The sequence below is a fragment of the Melanostigma gelatinosum genome (genome assembly GCF_949748355.1).
Source record: "Melanostigma gelatinosum genome assembly, chromosome: 9".
In the NCBI taxonomy this organism is placed as follows: Eukaryota; Metazoa; Chordata; class Actinopteri; order Perciformes; family Zoarcidae; genus Melanostigma; species Melanostigma gelatinosum.
In genome coordinates, this window is record NC_136642.1 from 9,961,828 (window position 1) to 9,986,351 (window position 24,524).

The window sequence follows — 24,524 nt, forward strand, 5'->3', positions numbered from 1 at the left end:
TTCACTCCAGTCCACAACATAAGACAAGATAAGATAGACTTCATTGTCCCGAAGGAAATTTGTCTTGGAAACATACATACAGTGTCTGCTGTTAAAAAACAATACAAATAACACATTGCATACATACATTACATACACAGACTGTCGCCAGTCCACATACCCGCACACACACAGTACCTACAGTACTTGCAAAAGACTGCCACCAGCCAAACAACACATTTCACACTGCCCATTGTACAACTTTTACTTGATACATTATGCTGAAATGCTCTACATGATCTGTACTTTTACATATGTACTTTTAGTAAACCTCAGTGTGTGAGATAATCCCACTAAATACAGCTCTAAGTACAAGTACACACTCAAGTCTGTAACATGCGCGCTCAGTACATCCTCACCCCACCCACCACATGTTCTAAGGATCCGAAGCACCGCCTCTGAACTGATCCCTCCGAGTAAAAATGAATGAACCTCCCCCTGAATGTGGTCCAGCAGAAAAACTCCCAGCCTCAGTGTGTCACAGCTGACTGCAAACGATTCATAAGTCCAGCGCAACCCGAGAGGACGTCCACTGAAGACAGGTCTCATTTTACGCGTCTAAAAGCCAGGCATTGTCCAGAGACGTTGCGTAAGTGCAACTGATCTCAAACAAGGCATCAGCAGATCTGCTCTGGGGTGCAGACTTGACTCGAGAAGAAAAGAAAGCAAGGAGGAGGAAAAGTCGACATTTCTGCTCGTCTGGATTTTGGAGGGAACAAAATGTCTAAGCTTAATTATTCCGGCACGTTTTATATGGTGGAGCAGGAAAACATGGACTCCTACCTCGCAGCTTTAGGTAAGACTCTTGACAGTTTTTACACAGCTGTAACAAGCTAAAACAGATCCTGTTGATTTATTCATCCCCACGTTCAGACTTGTGTTGCACCTTTATTTTGATACTTTTATTGATTTGATGCTTTGACTAAATCGTCTTAATCAATGATTTCATCATGTGGATCATCTTCATTTGCAGCTGCACATTCGTGAAATTAAATCCCCACCGTGTCCTTTTCATGACCCCAGACCCCCCCCCCCCATCCTCCCACACACACACACGCACACACACTCATAGGGTTGTATCCACTCTGTGACAAGACAAAGCTCCCCTTTTAATAAAGGAACAATAATGTATAGCTCATGTTATATTAATCCTATTATTAATCATCTTCTCTCAGATATTAATTTTGCCCTGAGGAAGATAGTGTGTTTGTTGAGGCCCTCAAAGGAGATCGCCCATGACCCGGCCACAGGGACCATGAAGATCCGCACTCTCACCACCTTCAAGAACTTCTTGATGGATTTTACTATCGGAGAAGAATTCACCGAAGACTTGGGACCAGTGGACGGTCGTACTTGTCAGGTGTGTGTTGTTAATCTGAATACAAACAATGGAGTTGTTTGGACATGCATCCCGATATAATAGATATGCAGCATCATAACTTGATATACAAGTTTGCATAGTGTGTTTATATTTTGGAATCTGCCGAAAGTCAACCCGCCTACTGCTGTGTTTTTGTGTTGTAAACGCCCTCTGTGTCTTTAAACCCCCGTTGAGCCTACAATGAGTGAGGTGTTGTAAAAAGCAGTGGATAACAACAGTTGAGTTTCCACACCCATTCAGGAATCAGAATTAGCAGCGCTATCTTACAGTGTAAGATAACAAAAACGTGTAAATAACAAAAACGATCGAAAATAGAAGCAAAAGACAAAAAGAAAAAAAAGGTTTTGAATTCACGGCCACCCTTTTGCAATGAACAAAGAATCATGTGAGCCGCTGTACATACTAATTGCACGCGGTAACACAACATGTCTGTCTTCATGCAGACTACAGTGAGCTGGGAGGGAGACAACCTGATTTGTGTACAGCGAGGCGAGAAGGAAGGACGAGGCTGGACACACTGGCTGGAGGGTGACAAGCTGCATTTGGTAAGGATGTATAGGGATGGAGAGAGGGGGGGGGGAGCAATGAGGAAACTAAAGGGAAAAGATCAAATTGATATGCTAAATATGTAAATAATACAGGGTTTGGAAGTCATCATTGCCTTATTCAGTTATACACTGCTTCTGTCTTTGTGGGAAGAAAAATGTTTGTATGGCTTGGTACATGCCTGAGGGGGGGAGTAGGAGCCTACAAAGGAAGGCAAACACAAAAGAGGCAAAAGACTCTTGAATGTCTCTTTATAAAGTGCTACAATAACTCAGAACCAAGACAGAGGAGTGTTTCTTCTCGTTCTTGGTTGTGAAAGAGTTGAAGCTTACAGATAATCTGTCAATGCTGATTAAGATTTCAAACAATCGCTAGTGTCTCACTAAATAGCTATCGCAGGATTCCTAATAACTGTGTTGCAGCTGGGACAAAGCATTGTGTTGTTTTATATTCAGGAGAATTGGGAAAGAAATGCCAGCGAGGATTAGGCTCTAAAATGGTGGTTTTTAAAGGTTCCACAAAGCAGGAGAGGGGACAAGCGAGAGCATAATGAAGAGTGAGTGAGGATGAGGGGGAGCAGGAGGAGGAAGGGGGGAGCGGGGTCAAAGGAGGAGATGAGTGGATGGTGATTGAATGGGAGACGGATTACAGGGTCAAAGAGGGGGTGGGGTGGGGATTGTATTTTGTGTGTCACATCAAAGGAGAGTAAAATAAGTGATACACTGTCTTACTATTCATTTACACCCCCCCCCCCCCTTCTCCCCATGTGGTCTTTCCCTCTCTGCAGGAAATGAGAGTTCAAGGCATTGTTGCCAAGCAAGTCTTCAAGAAGGCTGTTTGAAGGAACTGCAAATATGTTTCAGTGAATTTATTCTTAGTAGAATGTAGTTAAGGACTCGGTACAAGTCTTTTAAAATGATAATCAACATTATTTTGAACTGTCACAATAAGACTTAATATCTTTGAAAATACTGAAATGTACACGTGCATCTTAATTGTCTGATGGTACAAACTGAAAAGAGAGCAGCTGAGCAGAACGACTTGTGTAAACATTCCCAACCATACTTCCTTATGTTGCACTATCTATCGTCACAATGTTATAAACAAATCATTCATCCGTCAGGCATCACTGCTGCGTCTTTAATCCATCACACCATGCTCCAAGTTTTAAATGTTAGTAGCCTCTGTGTGTGTGTGTGTGTGTGTTTGTATCTTGCACGTGCACATTTTAAAAGTTTTATAGTTTACAAATACTGAAATTTAATGGTCAGAATTTGCATGACAGTACACTGTAAAAGATGACAAGATTACAATTCTGTACCTGAATCAGTGTCAGAAGTTTGAACAGTATAAGTTTAATTAGATATCCTTTAAATTATACTTACAAAACACACCATTTACAACAAAGGTTAAGCCAGGAACTAGTTAAACAAATCCCATTAAACGACCACCGACGCAGATCGGTCTCGCTGTGGCACTCAGCACCAATCCCATTTGTCTGTAGGAAGGTGTAATAACAAAATATAAAAATACAAAACACTTGGGACTTGCCAACAAATATTTAGTTTAACCTAAAAAAGGGCTCAGTACTTCTCTGAAGCGGCTGGACACTGTAGTTTTAAGCAATAAGTTACTAACAGGAGTAGATAGAGCATTTGTAGGGGGCTATTTTCTGCTGCGGAATAATAAACATCAACACTTCATATTCACAGCAGCAGAATAAGCTACAGTGCCAATGTTCATGGTGATGGAGTAACACATCACTTCAACAATGTGGCTCACTGATGTGTTTTTAATAGCTTTTTGGACAATGGAGCACTATGGCACAGAGGAATACGCTACACCAGGCAACAGAGCTGCACAGGGATTTCAAAATAACGCTTTTGTTCATTGTAAATGCATCACAGAAATATCACATCACTTAAGCTGAACCTCTGGTTAAAGTCCTGCAGGAGGCAGCAAACCGTCAGCCACCTTCAACTCTTCAGAAAGAGAGAAACCATCTTCTGTGTTTTTTTAAATAAATAGGTCCAGTTCAAGGTTTGAAAACTAGTTGCAGCATCCCTTAGCTGGAGAGGGACTCTGAGCTCCATCATTATACTATTGCAACAACATTTACTTCATTGTGTCTCACAATACTCGTCCTCCTGTGGCTCTGAGTAGGTCCTGAGGAAGTTTCCAGTGCAGTATCCGGCGCTCCCGTTGATGTGGTTGGATTTAGTGAATGCAACTGAAGCCTTGAGTCGGGTTATAGGAAGGCTGCTGTCCACTCGTTCTTGTGAGTCGCAACTGACCGCGTTATCATCTGAGGAGGATAATGAACACAAAAATCAATGTTCAGTGTGACCATCCTTCAAAGTAATGTTACATCGAACATGCTTTGCTCTTCATGTGATTAATGGCCATCTTAATGGGGCTGAAAGCTTTTATGAGCATGGAAAGTCATTATAAACTTGGCTGGAAAAGGGAATGCTCCTAATATACAAATTGTTAACAATTTAAAAGAAAAAGTGTCTTCGATATACCGGTGGGTTGAACTCCACAGTGGCAACAAAGAAAGTGTGGTTCTAGTGGTACTGGGCAGCTTAGAAGTTACAGTAGTCTGGATTAATGCATGACATAAAAATCACAAGCTTTCATTCATCATTACTCTACAATGTAAGGTCAGTCTTAAAAATGTGCTCTAAATGAGAATGGTAGGGCAGCAATGCCTCGCGCTCAATATGCCATCAAGTGCCCCAAGGGTGGGAAAACAGCAATGCCCAAAGTTAATTAGCTGCTGCTTGATTGGCTGCTGGCTCGTGGTAAGCAGAAGTTAGTTTTCATTCCTAAGAACACAGTTACTGCGGTTACCATGGAAGATGATGGATTACCTTCGACAGAACGCTTCGCTATCCACCAGCCGCCGAGACTTTGTTGTTAACCAATCTTCTGGTCAAAATAATTCGAGTTAAAGTGGAGCAGTTCTCCAGGATCAAAACTGATAACGTTAGTTTGTCCGAGAAGACTTCTTGTGTGTGCTTTATTCGGAGTGGACTGGCACAACTGGGCAAACATGGCTATCCAAACTGACAGCAGTAAAGCAGCGCCTTGAGGATAACCGGTATGTGCTCAGTTGAATGACCGTATCGTTTTAAGGTGCACCCGTGGTTTAGAGGTAACGTAAAGCCACCGACCATGAAGCACAATGGTGCGAGTCCGACTGGGGAATTTTGTTCCATGTCATACGCATTGACTGTATGGTCATACCCTAACTCTCACATTTCCTGTCATCTCTCAACTGTCTCTTATAAAGACATAAAAAAAGGCCAACACATGAACACTTTTATTTAATTGTGTGTGTGTGTGTGTGTGCGTGCGTGTGTGTGTGTGTGCGTGCGTGCAGCAGTGTTCAAGGATTCAGCACCTGGGTTGAAAAGTGGGAGTTTGCAGTCCTCCACGTCGCAGCTCTCTTGGCAGTGACCATTGAGCTCTGTGAACGGTAAAGACAGCTCCAGCTGAGTGACCGGTGCTGCTGGGACCATTTCAACCAGGGAAACGGCAACACTGGACTCGGCTGTCACAAAAAGGGCCAAAAATAAGCTCAATCAGTATTAATGCCACAGTTTATATCTACTGTAGTCGTGATTTAAATACGATAAGTTTAATAGGTTATCTAATTTGGAACTTAGTACGGGTTATTCAAGAGAAAAGCTGTGTATGATCGGCCCATAGGGGGCCCTGTAACCTCTCAAAATATGATCCTCCTTTAGCAACAATAGTCATTGAGATGTGAAGTGTGATCCCTGCAAGTATCTGAACTACTTTGTTTCTAGGACAAGTTCTTTATATGTCTTCAATCACACATTAATACATCTGTAAAATTCAAATTCACCACAGCTCTGTGACTCAATATTTAATGGATACTTTTCACATGTATCTGAAACACTCACCTCCTGTATACTTGAAAGGGTGTTGTAAAATAATCTTAGTTTTCTTTTTCTCTGTGGAAAAAAAAAGTCAGACTTGAAGATGGAAAAAAAAAAACATCAACCGTTGATATAAAACTTGTCAATGCAGCATCATGGTGATGTAATGGCCCAGTGTCATTATCGGTCTTGTCTAGTGATGTGTTAAAGTTAACACGCTGCTCCTAGATGTATTTGGGTCGAACCAGATTATGACATACAGGATTTTATCCCTAGTGACCCAATGGGTTAATCTAGTCACCAGAAGAGTGAGTGACAACTCACCTAGAGATCCCCTCATGTTTTAAGCCATTAAATGCTTAAGATATTTTCACATTTTGTTCTAGGATGTAAAATACGTCAGCAGGTACTCCTCTCTTGAATTTTGAAGCTTATAAGTGTCTTTTAAAAAGGTAGTTGTGAACATATGGGGAAATTAGACTTCAAAACGTCATCGCGCTAACTAGATTATCTTGCTGGACAAAATGTGTAAGTGTCATGATTTTATCTTATCTTCTGCAATAATCCAAAATCCAATGGAAATATCCCATTGGCTTTTTGTCAAGGGAACCAGTTCAGTGCTAATTTTCGAGGTTGGCCTTCGAAAATACTCCATCCCTGCACTACTCTATTATGTAAGCTGCATACTGGAGTTTCAAACGCGTTGTGAAACTCAACCTCTTTCTCGGTTTAATTTCATTTTGTATGTAGTTTCCAGTATTGGCACATTGCTTCACTGGAAATACAGTAAATGTCAATGAAATAAAACTGAACGTCAGTCAAAACAATCAGCCCTGAGACATGCGTAGGTACTGTTTCTCTGTATGAGTTGTTGCCTGTGAAATGTGCGTCACATTATACCAAATAATTGTGTCAAGCTGTATATGTACAGGATGTGGTTTCCTCATTCAGTTTGTCATGCTCGCCGATCTTGTAACGTCACACTAAACAGCTCCTCAACCTTTCTGGGTCATTACATTTCCTCTTTTGTTACACTTCTTTTTGCATAAATGAATACGAGACCACACTCATTTATTTTATTTAATATAAAAAAACTCAGATTTTAATGATAGATTGGCTTTAAAAGAAACACTGAGGAGGTATTTGTGACAGACATAAGCAGTGACCCTCAGCTATACACAAAGTAAATGGTGTGTCACAGATGTGCGTGTAGTCATTACCACTGTGTGGGCATTTGTTGACTCTTCGGGAAGACTTTAACCAAAGTGTGTGAAAAACAGTGATTAAACGCACCTACACATGTTACACGTTGTACACACCTGCTTCGTATGACTTGCGTTTTGCCCTCCAGCAGAGGAGACCAAACAGGATGAGTGCGGTCAACAAGAGTCCTGACCACAAGCCTGCGGGTAATATCCAGGGACATTCTGATAAACAGAAAAGGGGGTTTTTAGAGAGACCTAAATATATTTTAAGTAGGTCTTCTTATTGCACACCGTAACGCATCTTATGGGAAGTAAAGAGGGAGTGAGTGATTACTGAATACTCCCCTTGATTCGGCATTAATAATATTGTAATGAATGAAATGACTGTGCCTATGAAAAGGACTTCATTTCTATTGAATTTCTATTTCACGGCAATGTTGGTAAATTATGATCACACAAGAATGATGCCAAGACATACACTTATTAGTCATTATTATCAACATTTATAAGCAGTATTTAAACATTTAAGTGGTTTATAGCAGACTATAATACACCATAATGTAGTTGTAAACTGAGATTATTTAGTTTAAGACATTTCTAAGTGTATGTATTTGTCAGCAATTATAACTCGCCTTATGAAGCATCCATAACTAATGTACAAAATATTGATAATTGCTTGATAACACTGTGTAAGATAGTATTATTACACATGTGAACAAATACTTTCAGTATGCTATAAAGCATTTATTAACTACTTATACACATGTGGGTTAAAAAGTGTATTCATGTGATTGACATACACATCTGATACTACAATGTTATGTTTTTGTATACACCAGTGATATAGTTATAATAAAATTACATTAAGTCCTTACTTCTGCTTACAACTACATTATAGTGTGTTGTGAACTATTAATGCTGTATCGACTACTTTATAGTCTCAGCACCTGTGGTTGGAACAGATTTTTTCATTTTGTCTCATGAAAACGTTTTGTTTCCAAGTACAACAGTGTCACAGGTACATTTTCCACCTGTTAGAAGTTAGATCGGTATTTGATGTTTACTTGGTTTGTTTCACTTATTTTATGACTGGATTAAACTGAGTAAACTTTTTCCGTCAGTCACTGATACTACAAGTATGAAAACGTTGCAATGTAGACATTATGTAGAGTATGTTTTTCTAAATGCATTTAAAAAAAAATTGATTAGGGAGTAACTTTCATCAACATGTGAAGTCCCCCCTTTAGTCCTGTTTCTTCACAGCACTGCATCCTGTTTTGGGTTGAACTTCCACTAATTCCCTCACATCCCTCCACTCCTACATTACATCCTCTGACTACCTGTGTGGCGTCTTGGGTCAATTTAAAACCCTAGGACTGTGGTTGTGAAAGTATGCCATGGCACAGTCCCACACACTTAATATTCTGTGTTTTGTCACTCACAGCATATTTTTTGGGCCACCAGGTGCAGCAGAACGAGTTGTGACAAATTACATTTTATGTTGATGATATGGCAAAGTTTTTAGCAAACAGGTGCTTATAACATACATTCGTTATGGAGCAACATTATCATTCATTTGCAGTCATGTTTCTGGCCGCTTGGTGAATGTAGGTCCAGTTTTCACTCTCTTTTTAGCTTTGATTTTGTTTTGTTTTGTCTCTGTTCTAGAGAAGCCTTTGGGAAATATCCGGCTCTATATCTACTAAATGCTCGACTAAGTCTGTCAGTTTAGTCACGAACTCTCGGTGGGTTTTCAAAGCCGCCTGTTTTGGCCAGAAATGCCACCATGACAGCCGTGAGAGTGAACCAAAATAGTAACATTGCGACCGAGCGTTGACACTCACGACTTGCTATAAAGCGCAGGAGATCCCTTTTAACATTGTTATTTATGTTTTCACACTGTCACGTGATACATTTTTGTTGTAAAAATATCAATAACTTCTGCTTTAATGTCTATCCTCATAAGGTGGTTTATAGCCAGTCACAACAACAGAATCGCCCCCATCTCCTGTCAGACACGTGTTAACTGCAGCAAGTGGTCATAGTGGTAGTAATGTAACTCTCTTCCTTAGGAATGATTTTCCCATCTGTGCAACTTCTACTTCCTCTCATTTGGTCATATGACATGACTGAAGATCAACAGAAACTCACTCTGTCATGCAGGATAAGAGCATACTTGCACAAGTTGTTTTGTTTCACTAAAATATTAGATCTATAAGATATAGATATAAGATCTAAAGAGATGATACACATTTGTAACAACAACCTTAATGTTAAAATGGAGACCTACGGAATTTGAAGTTGCCACAGATGGCATCAGTTGTTGGGGTTCCTGGAGTTTTCAACACTCTTCCGATGTCCCCACATCTGAAGACAACATACAAACCCAAACAAATTTGTATCCACATGATGTGTCGTGTATCTGTAACTAGGGTTGCAAAGGGTTGGTACATTTCTGATAAATTTAAGGAAATTTTCCAAGGGAAGTTAAGCTTCGGACTTTACTAAAAAATGTCATGATGAAAATCATACCTTTTTAATAGTGAACTTATTGGGAGGGAAAACACATACAAATCTGACATGGAGGAAGTCCATGGAGAGGATATGGAGGCCTGGGGGAAGTAGTTTTGGGGGTTTATTTTGGAGGGGGGGGGGGGGGGGCACAGGGAATGTTTGTCCTTGTAAAACCTCCTGAATGGGACATGTAAAAGCTCCAAAGAAGCTCAAGAAACAGTTCCTACAGTGTGGAGGAAATAAAGTCACAGAAGATGTGATGTGGATGTTTGTAGACTGTTAATGTCAACCCAAACAAAATGTTTCACATCTGCCGTGACTCGATGGATGACTGTTAAATGATGCACGTCGTATTCACATTACATACATCGACATCCTTTAGCTTTCAAAATAAATAAATAGCAGAGATACAATCTGACCTGGTATGTGTTCGACAGGCCGAGAGGAAATCTGTTACGTTGCTGTAGGTTCCGTCTTGACACGGAGCACAGGTTGTGCCATTCGTGTGAGTGGCTGCAAAAAGGAACACGTTTTTTCAGTTGCCATTTTTTACTGTGTTTTGTAAGGTGTGAATGCTTGCTGTAGCTACTGCATGATCATTTATTTTGCATTTTACAGTGGAAGCTTACCTTGAACCTTGACCCCTTCACCCAAAAGGCATTGGGTCACTTGCTGGCAGTGTTCACATTGATCATTGGTACAGAAGTAACCCGTCGCACAGCCGCACACCGCATCCTCTTGAGCTGTACAGTACTTTTCTGTAATGTGATTGTTGTCTGAAAGAGTCAAAGAAAGGTCTTCTGTTGCTGCTACTGAGGTCTCTCCCATTTTAGTTTCTTTGTGTGTAAACATTTGGTCCCTGTTAAGGATAGAGCAGTGATAGAAGATGTACGCCATACTTTTACTTCAAGTAAAAGTAGCAATATCACAATGTAATAACACTGTGTTACGTGTGTGTTACGAATTACCATTGAAATATACATAAAGTACCAAAAGTACAAGTACTAGAATAATATTCTATCACTGGATTATAATTAGGGATGCATTATGTGTCAGCATCACTAGCATTGCAGCTGCCAAAGCATGGGGCTAATACCAGCTACCTTTTGTACTGCTGGGTAGCTTAATCCACAGCAATATATGGCAATTGATCAGTTATTTATACTTTGTATTAATAATATTGCAAAACAACTACTGTTGTCTAATTAATGTAGTGGAGTAAAAAATACAGTATTGTAGTGGAGTAGAAGTTTAAGGTAGCATAAAATAGCAATTTTGAGGTACTTGTACTTAAAGTGCAGTACTTGAGTAAATTCACGTAGTTACCTTCCATCACTGGGAAAGAGTATAAGCAGACTATGAGACAACAGGTCTCTGGCAACAGACACGTAAAAGCACCCCCACAGAGAGGCAAGACATTAGAAGAGACAAAAGAGCCTCAAAAACAAGAGACAAAAAAAAGCTTTTTGCATCTGAACTTGAATAATTATCAATAGTTGGGTTAACTGTTAACTTTTTCAAGATCACAATTACATTTCTTTCCAGTTACATTCTCATTTGACACACAGGTTTTAGAGCAAAGACAATACATGAGACTCCACCCTAACGTGGTGACATTAGAAGTGTATGGGGGTTATTACTTTCAAGGTTGAAAAAATAAACCTACTCCACACTGACAGGATCATATTTTCATTTCTAAGCTTGTTCCAGCTCTTCACTGAAACTATGTGATGTTAACACCGAGTGAAATATTTAAATCAAAGACTCAAGGTTTTTAATCTCAGCCTGACATTCTTGGTATGTTTCAAAATGTAAAATATTGGCTACACAGCACGTTGTGTAACTACTGACCCCACCGGTAGTTTAGAGGTTTAATGAAAACAAAATGGGAAAGAGGAAGATGTTAAAAAAGTGGATGTGATGCTGTTCACACAAAAACTAAAATCTATAATCGACACACAAAGACAGCAAGGGGTAGAAGAGGAAGGAACTGTTTGTGTTTGCAGTACACAATAAGTATGTGTGTGCGAGAATGTACAATACTGTGTGTGTGTATGGGACTTACTGGACATGCAGACATTGCATTTGAGACATTTATCCGAGTGATTTTTTGTGGCTGTGAACTGTCCATGTCTACATTTGTCACACTTGGTTGGCTTTGTGTTATCACACTCGGCGAGCATGTACTGTCCTGAGAGAGTTGAGAAAACAGAGGTACACAGAAAGATTTGATCTCGGGCTGTAATGCAAATACAGTGTGTGAGGAATGCTGAAACGCTGAATAAACACTGTGTTTGTGGTGCACAGTTCTGTAAAGAAGTTTGTCATCCCAAAAGAAAAGATAGTTCAGATAAGTTAGTAAAACTGTGACTTTAGGATGGTGACTGACCTGCAGCACAGCGATCACAGCATTTCCCATATTTTCCGGCGTACTGATCCTCACTTCTGCAATTCACATTAGCCATTTCTTGCCCATTCGATTACAGTCCTCCACCTGTATGAAAAATATCTAAGTAGAAGACTCCAATGACAATCTTTCTCTACACTCTTCCTTGAAACCTGCTCATACCATTTTGAAATGACAGCTATTTAATTATCTTAGCTCAAGGAGCATCATTCAAGGTACAATCTCTTTACCCTTTCTGACTATCTCGACTCTTTTTTCTGCTGTCTGAATGGTCTGTGACTACATATGTGTTTCCCCTTCTCAGTCTTGCCTTACCCGCTTCTCATATCTTTTCTAATCCTACACAGTGGAAAACCCCAGTCACCCTAATCTGCTGATCCCCCTCCATGTCTCTCTCTCTCTCTCTGTCTCTGTCTCTCTCTCTGTCTCTGTCTCTTTCTCTGTGTCTGTCTCCCCTCATTTCCTTCCTGCCCTCTCACTGCGAAGTAAGCTGTGTGTGTGTTTCCGTATAGCTACAGGACCAAAGGCTGATTTTGGCACTCTTACTGCACATAGCAAAGCAGCACAATGAGACATTTCCTCTCTCCACTTCGCCCTTTCCTTTCTGTCCATCGCCATTGTTTACACTTAACCTTTGTCCCAGTGGCGCAGGCATGCTGCTGAGCTAAAACTGCAAAAGACATTTTGCAGTTAACAGTCGATCTAAAAAGGTTTTGGCTTGGCCTATCTTCCTGTCATCCCACTTACCAGCAGTCACTCCCGCGTCACTGCAAACATACAAAAACACAATTGAATTTGATAAAATGCCTGCGTTTGCAAAAAATAACGGAGGGGGGAGGGGGGGGGGGTGTAGCAAGAAAGAGCGAGAGATGGAAAGGACATTATGGAGAAAAGGGGAAGGAGAGATGTAGATGTAGTTTATTTGTGAGTGGATTTGATCGGATCACGATGATAAGATTAAGGTGGGTTTGGATTTTTGCATTTCAGTACAAAGGGATTACCCCACCGTAATGATTAGCAAAAGATGTGTGCAGTACTTGTAAGATGGAGGGATGTTTTGGCATTGTGAATTAGTATTTCTGTGATTCATCATCTCTGGCTCTCTGTCATTTATATGTGTAACCGGATTTTCTCACATTAAGTCATGCCTTTTTCTCTCTTAACTTCGTTGTCCTTGCTTTTTCTCCGCTTTCCTTGACAATGTTTCACCTCCTCCCTTGAATTTTCGTATATCTTCCCCCAGTCTTCTGCTTCTCCTACTCTCCCGCCCGGCCTACTCGATGCTGCTGGGATGGGTGGAGTCTCCAGGGTATCCCACTGGATATTTGCCCCATGCCAGTCTGAACTGGAGCAGGTGTGCCCACAAGGGTCACACCCTCTCCATCAAGCTCATCCACCTGGACCTGGAGGACAGCCAAGACTGTGAAAATGATGCAGTAAAGGTCAGGGGTCACGATAAACTTCAAATGGTTCTCCCGTAAGAAGTCATGGTTAATAACTGATTACAGTAATGTTATTGTTTCCTCTACAACGCCATTGTTTTCCAGGTTTTTTCAAATGGAAACCTAATCTCAGTTCTGTGTGGCAAAAGGGAATTTGAGGAGCTTCAGTCCACTGTGAACCCCTCGCTCCTCTCCTCCCCGGGGGGCTGCCTCTCTCTCACGTTCCACTCCGACTACTCAAACACCAAGAGGCACACCGGCTTCAGAGGGTTTTATAGCGATCAAGGTGAGATGTAGAGGAGAAAATAAATGAAATACTGAGTTGTAAAAGTCCCACCAAAATGTTCAAGAGTTCAATTTGTAATCACACTGTGAACTGTTAGGAAGGTGATATTTTTAGACAACAATTCACAATGGCTGCAGTTTATAGTTGAGCTGAATTGTTACATTTTAAGATATATTTAATGTCATAAGTGAAACTTTCTAAAATAATCCAGTCCAGGGTTATGTGAGTTGCGTTTTATTTTCCAATCTCAAATAAACAAGTAAAGCCTATGCTTGTGAACTATCTTCAGCATTAAGACTTTCAGTTTCAGTTCAAAGGTGCTGCTGATGTGTGATCTAAGTCCTGACCAACAGCCTCACCTTTCTAGAGCCAGGCTAGTGGTTTCCTCTCCGTTTTTAGTGTTTATGCTAAGCTAAGCTAAGCTACGCGGCTCGTGGCTCCAGCTACGTCTTTAAAGTATAAACATGAGAGTGATGTTGATCTTCTCATATCAACTTTGAATGAAGCGAATAAGCGCATTTGCCTGAATTTCAAACGACAGTGTTACTTTAAGAGTGCTCGACTGCAAGAGTTTCATCCCAAATTCCTGAATCATCCCCACCAAAACAACAGGTGTCCAACGATTCCTTGAAACTAACCCTCTAATTAATTTGCTCCCTCAGACTTTGATGAATGTAAGGACGACCCTGACAACGGATGCACACAGTTCTGTCACAACTACATCGGAGGGTACCACTGCTCCTGTCGCCATGGTTACTACCTGGATGCGGACAAACGCACTTGCACGGGTACAAATACTGTCACGACTAGGATCAGTGCATATGCTTACAGAATGAGGAGTTCAAATCAGACAGAGGAAGACGAATCAAGGAAGGTGAAACTAAACTGAAACATGAAGTGAAAATAGGGAAATAGAGGAAGCAGAAGCAGGCCAAGCCGGGGGGGGGGGGGGGGGAAGGAGGGAGACGAGGAGAATCACAGGCTGATTGTGTAATCAATGATTTCGTTGACTGTGATGACAATGACATTTTTTTCTTCAACACAGTGAGTTGTACTAAGGATCTGTCAGGGCTGTACAATGGGGACATATCCAGTCCCTCCTGGCCCGCTTCATATGCAGAGAATGCCAACTGTCAGCACACCCTGTCTGTGGAGGCCACCCTGGAACTGGAGTTGCACTTCTCTGAGGATTTCGATGTGGAGCAAAGCCCTGATGGTCAATGCATAGATGCACTGAGTGTAGGTGTTCAAATACTTAAGTACCACATTTTTCTAAAACTTCGGAGTGGAACCAAAGTGGAGGTTCAGACAAAAGCGTTGTAATCATGGATCTAACGACAAGTACACATCTTATTTTAACCATTTTATAGGTTCTCTGTGTGACACATTTTCATGGTGTTTAGTCTGATCAATTTGGGTCTTTTTTTTAAATAATAGTGGATTTATCTTCCATAGGAATACTTGTGCAAACGTGTTTTACTTTATATTTGCGGTGAGTCATTTTCTAGGCAATGTACAGGCCGGGGGACACACATACACACGTGTGTTTCACCAGAGGGAAATGAGCAGAGAGGAAGTCGGGACATGTACAATGTGAGACATTACCTTTGGTGTTTTGCTTGCAGATTGAGACTCCCTCTGGGATTCTGGGGCCATTCTGTGGCCACACGCCTCCCCCATCTCCCTTTCTCACTTACTCGCATCACGTCCAAATCCGCTTCACCTCCGATGGCTTTGGCACCAACAAAGGCTTCAGTCTCCACTTCAAGACCAGAGGTACTGCAGCCTCCTCACTTGTGACACGATGGGAAAGCAGTATTTGTTGGAAAATGATCACGATTGTTCTTTTCACATGTCAATTTCAGACAAGGTCTGTCCAGCAGCGGTGACCTCGCACTCCACTGTGACTCCCCAGCAACCAGAATATCATGAGGGTGAAACAGCGACAGTAACTTGTGATCTTGGCTACGTTGTAAACACTGTGAGTATACAGAGAACCAGAAGTTTTAATAGATTTACATTTGATGTATTTAAACCACCTTTAAGCTAATTAAGTTCTCATTTTGCAAAGTAGCAAGGCACCCAGACCCTGTCAACACAGTATGTGGCGACATGTCAGAATACAGGCGTATGGACTCCCAATTACGCCTGTGAACGTGAGTTTGACTGCAACCATTTTTTGCTGAAAATTTGTCTTGAATGCCTTGTTTTTTCACATTTTTCTTCACAATGTTTCCCCCCATGTGTAGCTGTGGATTGTGGATTTCCTTATATCCCAGAAGATGGCATCCTTCAGTTGGTGGGCTCAGATAACCCACACACTCAGTATGAAGACCAGATTCAGTTTAACTGCAGCTCAAAGTACTACACACTGGAAGGAGATGGTGACTATAAGAAGCTTGTACACATCCATTTTCTGATTCCTTTCCTTCACTAGCTTTTAAGAATGCAAAGTTTTCTGGTTTTATTAATCATTCAATGTTTCACCAAAATGCTCTCTTCAATCTTTCAGACTTGTACACTTGCAGTGCCAGTGGTGAATGGGTATCAGGTGGAGGCAAGACAGAGATGCCGAAATGCGTTGAAGGTACGACCTTAAATCTATTTCTCATATTTTCTCGTATTTGCTAATTCGGACATCACATGAATCTATTGATGTGTATTTCAGCGTGCGGAAAGCCTGAAAAACACCGTGCAGCCAGAATTTTGGGAGGTGAGGATGCAAACATGGGAGAGATACCGTGGCATCTTTTGATTAGAGAGCCGAACAGAGGAGGAGCATCATTGATCAATGACCGATGGGCTGTCACAGCAGCTCATGTCGTGGAAACGGCAGAGGAAAGCTCTTTGAGACTGTATGGTGGACTGGTAGATGGAAGAACGATATCAAACAGGTTTTCTAATGTAGTTGTCATGGACAGTGAGAGGATCATAATTCATCCCGACTACATCAGAGGCATTCCTCTTGTAGAACGCTCCAATTTTGACAATGATATTGCTCTTATTAGATTCACTTCCAGGGTGAATTTAGGCCCAAACCTCCTTCCCATTTGTCTGCCAGAGGTAAACAGGGTCCTGATGGAAAATGAGCTGGGCACAGTGTCAGGCTGGGGGATAACAGAATCAAAGACGGGTACTAGTTTCCACACGTCTCCTGTGTTAAAATACGCTCATATTGCGGCCTACTCCCTTGCAAAGTGTCAGGATACACCGTCCACAGCTACTAACGAACGCATGACTTTCACTAATAACATGTTCTGTGCCGGAGCAGATGGAAAGGACAGCTGCCAGAAAGACAGTGGAGGTCCGTTTGTTTCGCCTATGTTGACTGAAGGCAGTGCGCCATATCGTCTGACTGGCATTGTGTCCTGGGGACCCCCCTGTCAACACAAGAAGTACAAGGGTTATTATACCAAGGTGGCTCGTTATGTGGACTGGATTAAGCAGACAATAGATGCAATCGAAAAGTCTTAGAAAGAGGAAAGACGAGGGAGAAAATACTTTTCTACCAAACATAATAATGTAATCAATTTCAGGACTGATTCAGATATCTTAAAAATAAATGTTTTTGAAAATAAAGACTACAATTTTGAAATCAAATGTACCAATATTAATTATGCTGTGATCACATTGTTACTTTATACTTCCTGTTTGTATTACTTCCCTTTTGTATTAAAGGAATTTGCAAATCAACTGCAGAGGAATGTGTTTTTCAACCAATTTAATAATGTACTGTAATTTTGTCTGTCAACATCAGATACACACAAAAACACGTTTTCCATCAGGGATCCCCAAACACTGGAATACTTAATATTTGAATGTTTATTTCATAATTTATACGTTTGCCTTTCACTCAGCACTGAAAAATACTTTTCAGTGCTTCACTGATAAAGCATTTCATCAGGCAAAAATGCCCTCGCATGTAAAACAATAACTTCAATGACTCATGTTGTTGCTATGTTTTAAAACGAAACAATTCAGCTGGAACAGTTATCTAAATTTATATGATATGTGGACTAAAAACATAATCATGTTTACACCAACAGCCTGGAAGAACTGTACACAAAAAATGTTCATAGATGGCAACAAACACAATTTCATATAGTTTTCTCTTTTTTTATTATAATGCCCTGTATTTATTTGTCTCAATCAGCTGCTTCACGCAATGTTTTCATCCCCAAATTTTTCACCAACATGTCTGCTTCTCAAGTGAAAGGCAACTGCTTCTTTGCAGATGCAGAAACAAGTGTAATAGCGCCCTCTAGTGATATAATGAGGTTTATGGGTGAAATGGGACCTGAGAAGTTTATTAAATAAAGTTATTCTCAATAGATAATCTAAAATGAAGGAGATAAATGAGTTTGCATTTAATAGTTGTTTAGATGTCTACTTAACAACATCTTCATAATTCTCTATTTTAAAGGAATTATTTGCAGCATCGATCTTGTTTTTCTACAATTCAAAGTCAAGAGCTCGTTTGTTTTTGCCAAGACAAACAAGGCTTATTCCTGGCATCAACGCAGTGAGTTGCTAAACACTAGAAATTACAGACTTGGTGACATTAATGTTTCAGTCGAAGGTGAGGCATTAGCTCCTGCAGCAGCGGATCAGTTCACGCTCAGATATAACTTTTAATCCAGAGATGGGGTGGACTTTCTGTATCATCTTGTAAGTTTCGATGGACTTTAAAACCCATCTATTTGTTGGGATGAAATTGTTTTTCTTATGAATTTCAAGCTTGATTCCAAAATTCACCGTAAATACCTACTGTCATTGTGGAGCTGTTTCTTATTTAATTTTGGATCTTCTGTACAACCAATACTAAATGAGCAGTGTTTAATAGGTTGACTGAGGGATCCTGTTCTCAGCATGCCACCATATGTAAACCCTCAACAGTATTATACTGCAGTGTTGATTGCGTCACTCTGTTTGTTTTTTCTGTTTGCATTAACTTTGGACCGGCAGCTCAGACGACCACAAACTGATAAACAGATCGAACTCTCTCTGTCCCTGCACCTTTCCAGGTTTCTGTATGTGTCAGTTTGTGAGTGCCGGCGGCTGCCTGATCCAGAGCCTCCAATGCATGGTGCGGTCCAGTCCCCCCAGTATCCCCAGCCTTACCCTCCCAACCTGCAGGAGCAGTGGGACCTCAGTGTGCCCGAGGGCTACCAGATCCAAATCACCTTCACACACCTGGACATTGAAGCTTCTGCAGGCTGCTATTACGACGCCCTCACAGTCAGAGCTATTTTTCAACACATATGAAACAAACAAAAGACCAATGTTGTGGTGTTTGAGTTCTGAACTACAGTGTGACTCGAGTTTCGACAGCTTGACTCAGCCTTGAATATTGACGACTTAACCGAGAACACTTTTTGTACCAACTATATACATACGTCTCCATGTTTTGCTGTTGTTGCCAAAATATGCTTTAGTGTATCTCAGTATTACTAGCTGCATCATGGTGGGTATACAGTGGTCTCTCATCTCACAAGGAGGCAGCCCTATGTTCTTTTTTGGAGGTTTGGTCTTGCTTGTTCCACTTCAAGACTCAGCAACTGTTTGTCACTCACTGGGGTCAAATCTAACCCCAAACCCCCCTTTTCCCAAAACAGATGTATACTAGAATGGTTTACAATGTCAGTTCAGTTCAAATGCCACTTGGACGCAGTACAATGGGTTGTAAACAACACATTTCTAAATTAGTTGTGCTTCAGGCCACCAGACCAGGTATATGTTCGTCCAATATTTATATACTTTTCACTCTGGTTTGGTCGCTAACTCCTGATGGAAGTATGTGCCTCTTTAGCCGCTAAAGTTCATTCGTCTCCAACTGCCTTCCGTTTGATCCGTAGCATACAATGGGTTACCAGAGCTGCTGCTGAAACATACGTCGATCAGTGCAGTAATAATTAACCAAAACCTTAAGCTTGAGAGCCATTCAACCAAAACAATGAGCTTAAAGATGCTAAACAACCTCCGTAGATTTGTCTGCTGATAAGTGCTGCATGGTGTATTAAACCCTTTTCACAGCAATGTTCCCTCATGATGAAGATTTGATCCCTCTTATGACCCCTCAGGTTCTCTATGATGCAAAGATCCTGGGAAAGTTTTGTGGCCACGAGAACTCGGCTGATGGGCATCATCCAGGCAACCAGCCCACCCTGTCTCCAGGCAACAGACTCACCCTGATATTCCAGACGGACGACAACAACCCAGAGCGCCATCAGAATGTGGGCTTCTCTGCACAGTACCAGGCAATAGGTAGAAATCTATTTCCTGTCACTTCACTCTTCCACTACGGAACGACCTCCCACTAACTCATCGTGCCTCTCATTATCAGACGCAGATGAGTGTTCTGCGCCAGAACCTCAGGATGGCTCAGGTCCTCTCTGCTCTCAGATCTGCCTCAACACCCTTGGCTCATACCTTTGCGCCTGTCATCACGGCTACGAGCTTCGTGCAGACCAGCGCAGCTGTGTGTGTGAGTGTTGTGCAGATTCACACTTGTTATGTATGTATGTATTACGGCTGAGAGGCAGGGGGAACAATGCTCAGTCAAACTTTTGTCACACAATGTTCAACTACTTCGACCAAATCCAACGTCTATTTCAGTCGAGGATGCTTGTGTCAAGGAACTGACCATTTATGACAAATTGTGACAAATTGTTATACAATTTAGATTTAGCCGAAAAGGATTTTCTCTTTGAGGGAGCTCTCAAAGAATCTGAGAGAGTCTGTTGTAACTAATAACCTTTATTGAACAGTAGATCTTAGTAAATTTAGCAATGCCATGTTGTTACAAGGTTGCTGGGAGCTAAGCCGCTGACGAATGGGCCACTGACCGGGAAGCATTAAGGAAGCACCTGATTGAATTTAACCTGAATGTTCCTTTACCGATTTCCCAGTATCCTGCGGCGGCGGTATATTTGATGAGCTAGAAGGACACCTGTTCAGTCCAGGATACCCGAACCCCCCGCCTCAAGCTGTGTCCTGTCAGTACAATATTTATGTAGAATCTGGCTTCACCGTCGCTCTGAACTTCACTGACATCTTCCACATCGAGAGCGTGGACACTGAGCAAGGCCCAAACTGTCTATATCATTGGTTGCAGGTAATGACGAGCCGCTATATAAATAAATGGAAACAAACTGAGCATAAAAAGATAATGTTAAATATTGAGCTGTGCACTCCTCTCTTTAAAGCTGACCATCCCAGACAGAGAGCCCATGAAGCTGTGTGGTGGAAAGAGTCCAGGTCTGATAGTCACAAACTCCAACACTGTCAGACTGGACTACCACACTGATGGTGAAGGCCTGAGCAAAGGCTGGAGCCTGGACTACAGCACTTACAGTGAGGGAGAGAGGAATGACAGCAGGAATAAGCCGATGAGCAATTCAACTGATATTGATTGTCAAAACATTTTCCACCAGTTGGTAACAGTTACTGTATGTGTGCAGCTAATGTCACATGTCTGCTTGTCCATGTGTTTCCAGGAGTAAAGTGTCCATTTCCCGGTAATGTGGCTAAAGGAAGGGTCACTCCTATCTTGCCCGAATATTTCTACAGAGACTACATCTTTGTGCGCTGTGAACAAGGATACAAGCTGATGATGGTTCGATGAAACTTTTTTTTCCCCTTTCTTACAATGTCTACAGAGGGAACTTCTTTATTTGTCATTGTGAGCGATATATAAAAACAAGATATTGGCTGATGTTTGATCAGTTCCTCTCTTTTCTCTGTCAGGACGGTGAGGAGGTCGAGGGTTTCTCTACCATGTGCCAAAGCAATGCAAAGTGGCACCTCTCTCTGCCGGAATGCCACAGTATGTTATCTTTAAGCTCGGACATAACACCCATTCTAAAAATGAATGGAATCTGTATTGTGATTAACTACAACTTAAGTCTTACCGGCAAAATAGTAATTTGTCTTTGTTTTGTTCTTCTGCAGTAATTGATTGTGGAGAACCGAAACCGTTGCTGAATGGAGGGGTGACCTTCCTGTCTGGCCTTCAGAATCAGTACCGTTCTGTTGTCCAGTATCACTGTAACGAACCATTTTACTCTCTCCTTGGAGATATCAATGGTGAGGTATTTCTCCCACAATTCCCACCAGTCGTTGGTTTACATTTGCAGACTCTTCAAACTTTTAAGTAAATACATTATCATTGCGTGGCAATACAGTTTAAAAGAGCAATGTACGACATTCAGAGTATTAACATAGCAGCAAACAACTGTAGAGATATATTGGAGTCATGTCGACCTATGCAGAGAATGTGCCCTCCCTCTGTGTGTGATGTTATCTGAGCTTCTCTCTGCTGTGTTGACATAGCCGGGCCGGCCACACGTGCTTTTAGTGCATGCAAGAGCATGCAGATGTTGAGATCTGTGGAAAGACAATCGCAATGCTCCCAACCGATTTTTCAAGAGTGCAGAAATGAAAAAGCATTAACTTATATACATTTTGAAAGCACATTATTAGCAAAAGGGTTACTTGTGGTGTAACATACACATGATTTGTAGTAAATGGGCTAAAACATGCAAAGCTACTGGTCACGAGTAACTTAACACCAACTTAACATAACTTTCACTGCCCTCCAAGCATCACTGATGGGTGTGTTCAGAAATGTGTTCTGTTGCACCTGTAACCCCATTCAACAGTGATGTCAAGCTGTACTGACACACTCTGGAGTACACTTCTTCATCACTCGAGATAAAGATTAACATCAAACTCCCTGCTCTGCAGTGGTCTACACCTGTGAGGCAGACAGAGAGTGGAGAGCCAACAACGATATTGTTGTCAGTCCAACATGCATACCAGGTATTGCTTTCCACGACAAAAATAAAACCCTGCAAATCTAATATATATCTTAATTGGATCACAAAGTCTGTACTTAGATACATATACGTCTGTATCCCTCCAGTTTGTGGCCAGCCCACACAACTCATCTCTACCTATCGAAGGATCATTGGAGGCAGTGATGCTCCAGAGCATACCATCCCCTGGCAAGTGCTCCTGAGTCTAGATCAAGGCAGAGGAGGAGGCATGGTGATTGGAGACCGCTGGATAATGACTGCAGCTCATAATTTAATAGCAAATGGAAATCCAGTTTCAAAAGAGACCGTACAGGTAAGTGTGCTAGTATAGGTGTTATCTGCATGCCCATCGCCTCCATGATTTTCAATTGACATTTAATTCCTTCTATGCTGTTGATTTTCAGATTTACATGGGATTTACTGACGCCACCCTGATGGGCTCTCCTGTGTTGGCTGCCTCCATCCACATTCACCCTCAATACAATAAGTCCAACCATGTAGACTTCAACAATGACATTGCCTTGATAAAAATGCAAGACGCAGTCACATTCAACTCATCTATTATGCCAATATGTTTGCCAGCAGTGGGCGCCACATACAACACTGGCACGATGGGGTAAATTCAACTGCTGGGTTTCATTTCATTATGCTGTATTATCCATTTTATGTTATTTTATTTATCTTCTCCACCAAAAGTTTTGTGAAATCAGTCAATGCTGGTATTGTTTTCACCTTGTAAGTCTGTGAGTGGCATCATGGCAAACTGGTCCTAGTGACAACGACTGCAGTTGGAACTACAACAGATGTAGTTTTGAGTACTTTGCCAGGTGTTTATATTTCTGCAGACAGATTTTGTCATTGCAATAGTGTCACAAAAGTGCAAGATGCAGTCACGAAACTTTACAGGTGCACTGTTGAGAAGTTGGGTTTGATTTGAGCAAAGAGCGCTAGAAGTTTGGGGTATGAAGGGGGGAAGGGGCCATTGCTGCAGAGCCATGTGAATCTTGCCCAGCTCCGAGACAGCTTTGCTTTTTTTTCTGCTGAGTTCACCGTATGACTGTCTCTTCTACTTTTTTCAGATTGGTTTCAGGATTTGGAATCACAAAATCGAACAACATACGGATGTTGACAAATAAGATGAAGTTTGTGGAACTCCCTGTGGTGACGCAGGAGACATGCAGTAATTCATTCACTCCGTTGAAGAGGAGAAGCAGCAAAGTACCAAGTCTGACGAACAACATGTTTTGTGCTGGATTCCCTGAAGGGGGGAAGGACTCCTGCCAAGGTGACAGTGGAGGACCCTACGCCCTGAGAAACAACGAACGGTTCTGGGCTGCTGGGATCGTCAGCTGGGGGATTGACTGCGGAAAGCCGGGAACATATGGAGTCTATACCAAAGTGGTCAACTACATAGACTGGATCAACAAGATGATGCAGGAGAACTGAAATGTACAGTAATTCATTACAACATGATACAAATAGAGAACTACAGTCATTCTGCTCCAAATATACTCTTTCTGCAGTGTTAACGCATTCAATGTAACAAAAAGCTATGAAATGAGATAAAATGTACAAATTATGATTTGGACAATTTAAAAATGTCCTAAAACTATTAAATGAATTTCATTCTAATTATAAAGTCATCACATAGTATTAGAATTTTTCAAAAGCATTTTTTGAATAAAGTGAAATAATACAAACTTAAATGTGCCTTTTGATGCATGATTATTCACACATCTCCTCTCTTCTTCTCTGGGATTGTCAGCTGGGGGTTTGAATGCACAGAAGTTATGCATTCTACACCAGAGTCCCAAACTACTGGATCAACAAGACGATGCTACAGAACTGCATTTACGATATTTCATCACTATGTTAATAAAACCCAGTGTGCTGAACAAGTACCAAATAAACAAATGCGGAAGAATAATTTGGCTCATAAGATCTTCCCCTTTCGTGATGGTGAGGTACAGAGGTACATTG

At 41.3% G+C, this 24,524-nt stretch overlaps 4 protein-coding genes across 6 annotated transcripts; 3 read left to right on the forward strand and 1 right to left on the reverse strand.

The window, feature by feature from the left end:
• Positions 1 to 527: 527 nt before the first annotated feature.
• Positions 528 to 3,083, forward strand: rbp5 (retinol binding protein 1a, cellular). The gene is made up of 4 exons (XM_079274789.1): positions 528 to 835; positions 1,215 to 1,399; positions 1,864 to 1,965; positions 2,754 to 3,083. Exons 1-4 carry the CDS (start codon positions 760 to 762, stop codon positions 2,805 to 2,807), a joined length of 417 nt encoding a protein of 138 aa, XP_079130915.1. The 5' UTR covers positions 528 to 759; the 3' UTR covers positions 2,808 to 3,083.
• Positions 3,084 to 3,303: 220 nt separating this feature from the next.
• LOC306782232 (tumor necrosis factor receptor superfamily member 5) lies at positions 3,304 to 12,304 on the reverse strand. 2 transcript variants are annotated; one of them, XM_079275495.1, is made up of 9 exons: positions 11,983 to 12,304; positions 11,659 to 11,784; positions 10,223 to 10,369; positions 10,013 to 10,106; positions 9,370 to 9,446; positions 7,194 to 7,301; positions 5,899 to 5,949; positions 5,373 to 5,522; positions 3,304 to 4,271 (listed from the first exon to the last, which is right to left on the reverse strand). In XM_079275495.1, exons 1-9 carry the CDS (start codon positions 12,056 to 12,058, stop codon positions 4,087 to 4,089), a joined length of 1,014 nt encoding a protein of 337 aa, XP_079131621.1. In that variant the 5' UTR covers positions 12,059 to 12,304; the 3' UTR covers positions 3,304 to 4,086. The 2 variants fall into 2 exon arrangements, with proteins under 2 accessions (XP_079131621.1, XP_079131622.1); XM_079275496.1 differs by lacking the exon at positions 11,659 to 11,784.
• Positions 12,305 to 12,858: 554 nt separating this feature from the next.
• c1s.2 (complement component 1, s subcomponent .2) lies at positions 12,859 to 17,421 on the forward strand. 2 transcript variants are annotated; one of them, XM_079275398.1, is made up of 12 exons: positions 12,859 to 12,962; positions 13,244 to 13,442; positions 13,548 to 13,728; positions 14,391 to 14,516; positions 14,774 to 14,967; positions 15,354 to 15,504; positions 15,594 to 15,709; positions 15,803 to 15,884; positions 15,978 to 16,112; positions 16,241 to 16,315; positions 16,397 to 16,441; positions 17,000 to 17,421. In XM_079275398.1, the coding sequence occupies exons 1-12, from the start codon at positions 12,949 to 12,951 to the stop codon at positions 17,200 to 17,202; spliced, it is 1,521 nt and encodes a 506-aa protein (XP_079131524.1). In that variant the 5' UTR covers positions 12,859 to 12,948; the 3' UTR covers positions 17,203 to 17,421. The 2 variants fall into 2 exon arrangements, with proteins under 2 accessions (XP_079131524.1, XP_079131523.1); XM_079275397.1 differs by having other exon boundaries at positions 16,397 to 17,421.
• Positions 17,422 to 18,370: 949 nt separating this feature from the next.
• Positions 18,371 to 23,990, forward strand: c1r (complement component 1, r subcomponent; the record flags this gene model as incomplete). Its single annotated transcript, XM_079276153.1, has 13 exons — positions 18,371 to 18,396; positions 18,753 to 18,966; positions 19,809 to 19,992; positions 20,072 to 20,212; positions 20,637 to 20,842; positions 20,934 to 21,081; positions 21,225 to 21,343; positions 21,475 to 21,553; positions 21,679 to 21,813; positions 22,474 to 22,548; positions 22,652 to 22,857; positions 22,949 to 23,160; positions 23,624 to 23,990. 13 exons carry the CDS (start codon positions 18,371 to 18,373, stop codon positions 23,988 to 23,990), a joined length of 2,112 nt encoding a protein of 703 aa, XP_079132279.1.
• Between the last annotated feature and the right edge of the window lie 534 nt (positions 23,991 to 24,524).

Coding starts and splice junctions, on each gene's coding strand:
- LOC306782232 (XM_079275495.1), bottom strand. CDS start 12,058: ATGGCTAATGTGAATTGCAGAAGTGAGGATCAGTACGCCGGAAAATAT. Junction 9,447..10,012: donor GCCTGTCGAACACATACCAG/GTCAGATTGTAT, acceptor TGTTGTCTTCAG/ATGTGGGGACATCGGAAGAG. Junction 5,523..5,898: donor CCCTTTCAAGTATACAGGAG/GTGAGTGTTTCA, acceptor TTTTTGTGACAG/CCGAGTCCAGTGTTGCCGTT.
- c1s.2 (XM_079275397.1), top strand. Junction 13,443..13,547: donor GTGAAAATGATGCAGTAAAG/GTCAGGGGTCAC, acceptor ATTGTTTTCCAG/GTTTTTTCAAATGGAAACCT. Junction 14,517..14,773: donor GGACAAACGCACTTGCACGG/GTACAAATACTG, acceptor TCTTCAACACAG/TGAGTTGTACTAAGGATCTG.
- rbp5 (XM_079274789.1), top strand. CDS start 760: ATGTCTAAGCTTAATTATTCCGGCACGTTTTATATGGTGGAGCAGGAA. Junction 836..1,214: donor CTCCTACCTCGCAGCTTTAG/GTAAGACTCTTG, acceptor ATCTTCTCTCAG/ATATTAATTTTGCCCTGAGG. Junction 1,400..1,863: donor TGGACGGTCGTACTTGTCAG/GTGTGTGTTGTT, acceptor GTCTTCATGCAG/ACTACAGTGAGCTGGGAGGG.